The following is a 7,378-nucleotide window of genomic DNA, read 5'->3' as shown; positions in this document are numbered from 1 at the left end:
GCTGGCTCTGTCAAGACACGCACACACACACACACACACACACCTTCTACGTTCTCGATTGTTGCTGAAGATAACTTTTTTAATGCATTCGCTACTATCTCCTCCTTTCTCCCCTTGTGATGTCAGCAGCCTTGTCTGCTTGCAAGCTAGAAAACCTGGCGTCATTTTCGGCCTCTAGTCCAGCGCTGGTTGACTTTTTACTTGCTTGGCGCAATTCGAGACACACAAGCACACACACTCCTGAATCCCGATAGCCTTGCTCGAGATCTACACTCTCTCTCTAGCGGCTCGAGTAGGCCCCGCAGTTGCAACCCCTGTTCTTGAACGTCTCTCTGCACGGCGAGGCCTCCAACTCGCAGTCAGCAAGTTTTTCTTCAGGAAATCAAAAACAAAATTATATATTTTTTAAAAAAGGGTTGCGTTCCCACCCCCTAGCTCGGAGAAGGAGTCAACGACTCTCCTTGGCTCAATTGCCTGAGGCTCATGCTGTCACAATAAAATTACAAAACTTTTCCTTTTAGAATTGAAGTGCTTGATTTTTGCAGTCCAATGGTTAAAAGAGGTTTGAGTTATGACCTTTTCTCTTGCTTTCTATGAAAAAAAAAAAAATGCTATTTAAGCATCGGCGCAGGTTCTCATTGTGTGCTATGATTGTATGATTTGCATAAATGAGCTTCACGACATAAAAATTCAACTTACGCACTCTTCTAGTACATGACTTTATTGCAATTCCTCTTGTCACTAAAGGAAAATTTCTTGTAAGCAAGCATGAGAACTTCACTTATGAGTATCCTTGATAACATTGCATGGATGTTTGGTTAAAATTTTATGCTTGAGCTTGGCATTGCTTAATACATTTTAGTGATCGACTTGAATGCAAAATTCACTGCAAGCCTATAACGGTGCTTGTTTGATAGCCATGAGATAGTATTACAAATTCCGGGCTTATGATAGAGCATGCTTTTAGTGCTTGAATTGCATGTAAAAAAATTGGTACATAGCACTACAATCGAGCTTTTTTTATGAACATCGGAGAGCACTATCTTTTGAGTTTGTGAACGTGGTAATACATTTGGGCAAAAGCAGCTGTAGTAACTGGTAGTGGCCATAAGGAGGCCGGAAATTGAGCATTGCCAGGCAAAACTTTCCATGCAAGTCATCAAAAGAGCAAATTGAAGCGAAAAAAATTGAGTGTGCCAGGGATAAGAGTGACAATGAGGCCAGAAAAGCAAAAGTTGCGGACAGATACATTTCAGAAGTCGGATGACCTATGGTCACCTGCGGGGTGGTTTAATTTAAATTAAACGCCATATAAAGTGTGCGGTCAATAGGAAAATTGAGGTCGTTTTAGTTCAGGTCAAAAGTGCCTTGCTAATCTACAATTTTGCAGATTAAGAGAAAATTTCATCCCTCAATCAACTGAAATTGAGGTATCACAAAGGCGAGTAGTTGTTGCAGAACAATGGTAAGTATCTTGCCAACTATGGTGCTATATAGGTAAATCAGATCGTCAAGATCACAGCTAAGCCTAGCAGAGAGCTTTGAATTAGGAAAACCACTGGTCACCCGTGGGAGAGGCTAGAAAAAGGGAATACAAGTGCTCAACAGGTCAGTAACAGGGTTGAAAGAAAAATGGAGCAGCAGATGCCACAACCACAGTCAATGGCAACATCGGCAAATCAAAGCAGTTATGATGCAGCTTCAAGCTCATTAATAACAATCAAATCAGTTGGCATCAGGTTGGAGTTAATAGGTCATTTCAAAGACTTTCCATGCTACATGGATGATGCAGAAAATCGCTATCTAAAGTCTACGCAAAATGCTTTGAAAAGCCCGACAATACAGGTTGTGGAAGTAGACGAAGCTACCAACATGGCTAATTCACACAAGAACCTAATGGAAGATTGTTTAGGATCGGTGTACATGAAGCTCAAACCAGGTAGTGAGTTGGACATAATAAAATTGCACAGGCAAGATCTTCCAGAGGTTAGCAGTTGTCGAGTCACTGTGCACTTGATAAACTCAAATTACAAGGACAAAAACGGTAGTAGTCTCTATAGAGATATGGAGGGTAGATGGTACAAAGCAGAAACACCTCAACAAGCGACGGAAGAGCCAGATCAATGCTTCATAGCTCATGAAGATGGTTCAAAGTTGGGTTACAAATACGTGTCGACGACAAGTGGTAATATTTACCGCTTGATAATGAGCTTACCTTTAGCTTCCAATGCAGATATAGTGGTAGCTCAGAACAGGGAAATAACTCAAGAGAAGGGGCCTACTATAATCAATCTGCCAAAAAACGAAGACACAGTCAGTAGGAAGGAATTCCTTGAAGCCATGTGTAAACGACAATTTCCTTCAACCACTTCAGAAGTCAACAAGCAACCTGAACCAATAGCCCTTCATTGGATCCACGAGACGAGATGGAAAGATCCAATTTATGTAGATTCTAATGGACAAAGATGGGTTCAAGTCACGTGGGTAAGGACATTTAGCGAGTCAGTTCCTAGGACACTATGGGCAACGCGCATTGGGGACAAGAGCTATGATATAGATGGAAGATGCTATGAATTAGAGCTTATTGCAGATAAATTCTCGAAAAGAGCTGCAGCTTTCATCTTGTCACCTTCAACTCCACAAGACCAAATTGAGTAAAGGACACATGACGAAATGATATCTAACCAGGTAAATATTGGTCACACTGCCGCTATTGCACAAAGTCAATCACTAAAAGATAGGGAAGTGCACTTTAAAAGCTCTAGGCTTCCACTGACACATGATCAGACTTCGAATTTGTATGGGCACAATTCGACTACTTTCATTACACAGATGAGCCACAACACAACAATCACACAGGTACAGAACACTACACATGCACCACAAAATGTACCAACACAAACACACGTACAATCAATGGAAGAATCAGCTATTGAGATAGCACGACTTCACAAAGACCTAGCTCAATCAGCTGAGCTAGATGACAAAGCTAGAATATCCACATCTGGCATAAGAAAGATGCCTCTAATAGATAGGGAACACTCTCGGATGGGGGGAGTCCAATCTCCACCTTACTTACTGCAATCAGGACAACCCTATCAACTGCAAACAACAAAAGAGAGTCACAATACTCTCTTAAAAATCAGCGGACAACAGAAGCCAAATACAAGATCGAAGCGACAATAGAGTCCTAAGACTATACAGAAGCCACAGATAAAGGATCACATGTTCATAACAGACATAGAATTAAAGTTGGTCACAGAAGCAGGGGCTGAAACGACCATCTACAAGGGTTACAATGGAAGCTATTACAAGCTTCTTGAGAATGCCACATTCGAAAAAGATAAGGGCAATCAATCAAAGCCAGCGTCAGTGTTGGTTTTCAAGTATCTACATGTCATGCTGATGACATATTTGATCAAAGATACTATGGGCAACGAATACCAACAATATTATGAACAGATACCTCGGCCAGGTATAAAACAAATAGGAATAGATGTGCATTGCTACAAATGTGGCATTAATCATCTAATACCCAATTGCCCAGTAAAGATGCACTTAGATATGATGAAGCAACAAAACCAAGACAGTATTAGACTGCAAGCAGCATAATCATTAAAGCAGACGTCTCCAAATCGAAAGTCGCCAGAAAGAAAGCATATCTTGTCAAAGGATACCAGAGACAAACTGATGACTAAAATATTGGAGGTCAAAGGCGTCAATGATATTTCGATTGAAAATCAAGCTGCCCAAAAAGATCAGCTACAAAAGATGGTCTCAAATAGCTTGTAATTTTTCAGGCTTGAAGTCGAAAGATCCGACAAAGATGCAGCGGATGATCCAATGTCAGAGGAAGTGTATGAAGAAATTATATGTGACCTAGAACCAGAGTGGGTACGGGCAGTCAAGGACTTGCCACTGAAGATTTCGACAAGCAGAAATGTGGAATCAAAGATTCTACATAATAATGCTAATAGCACAGATAGTTCAGCGCTAATGAATGTACATCAAAATTCAACAGAACCAGAGATCAAGTCTCAAAGCCAAGAAATAGACATCTCAATGTGTTCAAAGGCAGACTTGAGTCAAAAGGCAGAGGTAGTCATAAAGTCAGATCCTAATATTGTCTCGCCAATGGAAGATGCCACAGAACCAAAGGTGACACAAATCACAATTAACTTGAACAATCAGAAGCAAATGGTGCATCAAGCACATGAAGCCTATCAAAAGACTTACAAACAGATCAATAAACAACAATGTGAACCAAAGGCCACGGTAAGCATTGCATCTGGAGAAAAGAGTCAACATACTTCTATCCAGCTGGAAGAGGAAATTGAATACTTAAACAGATTGTCAAAAATAGAGGCACAAAGGACTGTTCAAGTTAGTTTAGATGCAGAACTCACCAAAGCATGCCATCTGCAAGCAGAGAAGTCCAACAAGGAAGTCACAAATGCAACTAAACAATCAACGCGAAAAGCTGTGGATTCAACACCCCAGGGAAAGATAGACCAACAATCTAGACTAAAGTATAAGAAGGTCTTTCAGCCAAAATACCCAACTAGGAATAAACAAAAACACAAGCAGCACATCAAAACCTATGTTGCGGCCAATGACATCAATGTAGAAGATCCAGTTTGGGTAAATGATCCTAGTCCAAACAATTCAGGTAAACAAATGGGATGGATTGCCTCCCAGTACAACTTAGAAGAGCGAGGCTACTACAGTGGTCAACCAAATGTTTGGTTACCTAAACCGAAGATATCAAGCTATACAGTAGCAAATGGCTTCAAAAAAAAACAACAAACAAGAAAATCAAGATCAAATTCAACTCAAATAGGAGATCGAACAACAGGGCTAGAAACAGGTTCAAAAACGATTCGCAATCTAGTATCTTCGAGGGAATTTACCAACCGTGATTCCCAAAAAAGGCACGGAACAGATACAATCGAATACAAAAGTACAGACAAAAATATTTGTGCCATCAAATATACTTAAAGTGCAAGGATATTACAAAGGACAAAAACAAATATGGCTACCCAAGGCACCAAGACCAGATTTTACACAACTTGAAGATAATTACAGCTACAAACACCGACAAATCAAGGATACGGGTCCAAAAAGTCAATATGTCGTCTATAAAAACAAGCCAACAACCAATAGCAGATACAAATGGGTGCCAAAGCAGACAAACGTGCAAAAGAAGATTGAAGTCAGCTCCCACTTCCAACAAAATGAAACTCGCCAATCTTCTTAGATAATGGACCAAAAGTTAAAACAAGCAATTTTGACAACCAAGGTCACCCAAGTATGGCAAAAAAAAACCTACTTTGCCAATATGGTCCTTTAATAACCCTCTTTTTGAGGATCTAAGCTCTAAATGTCTAGATATATACTTTGCTGAGAGCTCAAGACAGTAGTCAAGCCGAGAAAATGTCAAGAGTCGGGCAGCTGAGCCGATAAATGAGCAAAGCGTTAGACCTAAGCTTCGAGTCCTAAAATTTTTCTGTGGTCTATGAGTCTAGCTAATTAGGCTACAACTCAAGCTGGAAGAGTTGAGCGTAATTATATCAAGTCGCTCATTCTGAATAGGCGAGCATAGTCAATGTATTATTTTAATCATGGTGGCGAGGCGAAGTGTTCAAACCAAAACACACATGCACTTGTGCACATTGGGAGAGTACAAACCATTGCATCAAACGCCCTTCTCAAGAGTAGTGAAAGCTAATAAAGTGAATTTAATTTACTTTTTTAGTTGCATTAACTCTGAGGAGCACCGATCAATACTCTTCTCTCGCACAACATAATCTTACCCATGCATAAATCTGTGAGAGCAAATCGAATGTCCCATAATTGGACATTTTCATTACGCACTCTTTATTGCTCCACCCATGCACTCACTTTGCAGGTACATGCAGCAACAAAGCAACTCCAGACTCAAGGCAGATCATCGACCCTTTTCAAGAGAAGGCTTAAACAATTCACTTTCACGTTATCTATATAAGCCCACTCAATTCAATCCCTAAACAACCATCATTGTATATTCCCATAATAAGATCACATACCTTTGGGCACTTTTTCCCATGAGGTTTTTTCCCATTGGTAATCCAGGGTTTCTAGACCCTAATGTACTATACCTAGCTTTTTATTGTGCTTTATTCCCATAATAACTCAAGCCAATTGCTTTTACTAGAACCCAAATGCCTAATCTCATATTACACCAACAAGTCAACCCAACAGCTTACAGCTCTTCAAAACAAAATTCACCAACAATTTCAAATCTCTCCAGTGCCAGCCAACCAGGCAGCGCACGAGGACGTGCACTGAAATCGGATGGGGGGAGTGTTTGGCGGCTAAGTCAACAATGACCAAATGGACCAGTCAAAGATGCTATTTACTATTTTTAGTAAATGCTAATGAGCCCAGATGATGCGGATGCAAAGTAAAGATGAAGATGAAGCAAATACAAGCAATAGATGCAGAGAAGAGTTGGAATTGATGACTATCTATGGAGTTACGGTCACAATTGACGGTCACTTAAGTTTTAGGATTTTCTATCAAATGACCGCAAATGCGGGTTGTAATTATGTTTTGGGCTCATCAAGAGTTCCAAGTTGTAAACATTGAGCTATATTTAGATCCTACGCAGTGTAGATAGCAGATTAAGTGAGTTTGGCCATTTGGGTGCCCGACCACTTCTAAAAAGCCTAGAGAGTATATAACTCAAAACACACAATGTGAAAGGGGATTCTTACTCAATTGAGATAAGCTTTGTGAAGAAGGAGATGGCTATGGAGTTCTTGAGCTTCCTACACGCGTGCATGGACGATTCGGCCTCATGCCAATAGCTAAACTCTAACCTCTTGTTTCTCATTTGCTCATGGTGTAATCAATGCTTGATTAATCAAAGATTAGTGGTTGATTTGTTGATTAATCTCTCTCTTTTTTTCATATTTCCCTCTTGTTTAAGCATGCTACTAAGTGTGTGTAGGCTTGTGTAGAGTGTTGGTGCCCGGTGTGGTCATTCTATGCTATTCTATGCTCATTCTGTGCTTGATTAGAGTTGGATTAGTGATTGATTAGAGAGTAGTGCGTGATTAAGCTTGTGTGTGAGAGATTAGGCCAAATGGTAGAGTAAGTAGTGTGCTCACTCCTCGTAGCAACATCTTACCCGCTCCGTAGCTTTCTTTGTGTGTAGGTTTCACCTTCTAATCCTTCATTTGGCATGCACAAGCCACTTGTGTGTTTCCATGCCCTAGCCGGATCCTACTCCTCGGATTGACATTATGTTGATGTCCTCCCTATGCTAGGATGACGTCCCAACAATAACCTTAGGTCAATTCACAAGGAGATGACAATAGTCGGCACTCAGATACAC

General features: G+C 40.5%; 1 protein-coding gene across 1 annotated transcript; it reads left to right on the top strand.

Moving 5' to 3' along the window:
• Positions 1–1,662: 1,662 nt before the first annotated feature.
• Positions 1,663–2,658, top strand: LOC147438283 (uncharacterized). The gene has a single exon (XM_086486728.1). The coding sequence runs from the start codon at positions 1,663–1,665 to the stop codon at positions 2,656–2,658; it is 996 nt and encodes a 331-aa protein (XP_086342854.1).
• Positions 2,659–7,378: the final 4,720 nt, after the last annotated feature.

Source organism: Adiantum capillus-veneris, chromosome 17, assembly GCF_014529385.1.
Source record: "Adiantum capillus-veneris isolate H3 chromosome 17, ASM1452938v2, whole genome shotgun sequence".
In the NCBI taxonomy this organism is placed as follows: Eukaryota; Viridiplantae; Streptophyta; class Polypodiopsida; order Polypodiales; family Pteridaceae; genus Adiantum; species Adiantum capillus-veneris.
This window is presented reverse-complemented; position numbering and strand designations above follow the sequence as displayed.

Excerpts from the sequence above, each read along its gene's own strand:
- LOC147438283 (XM_086486728.1), top strand. The coding sequence starts at position 1,663 with ATGGCAACATCGGCAAATCAAAGCAGTTATGATGCAGCTTCAAGCTCA.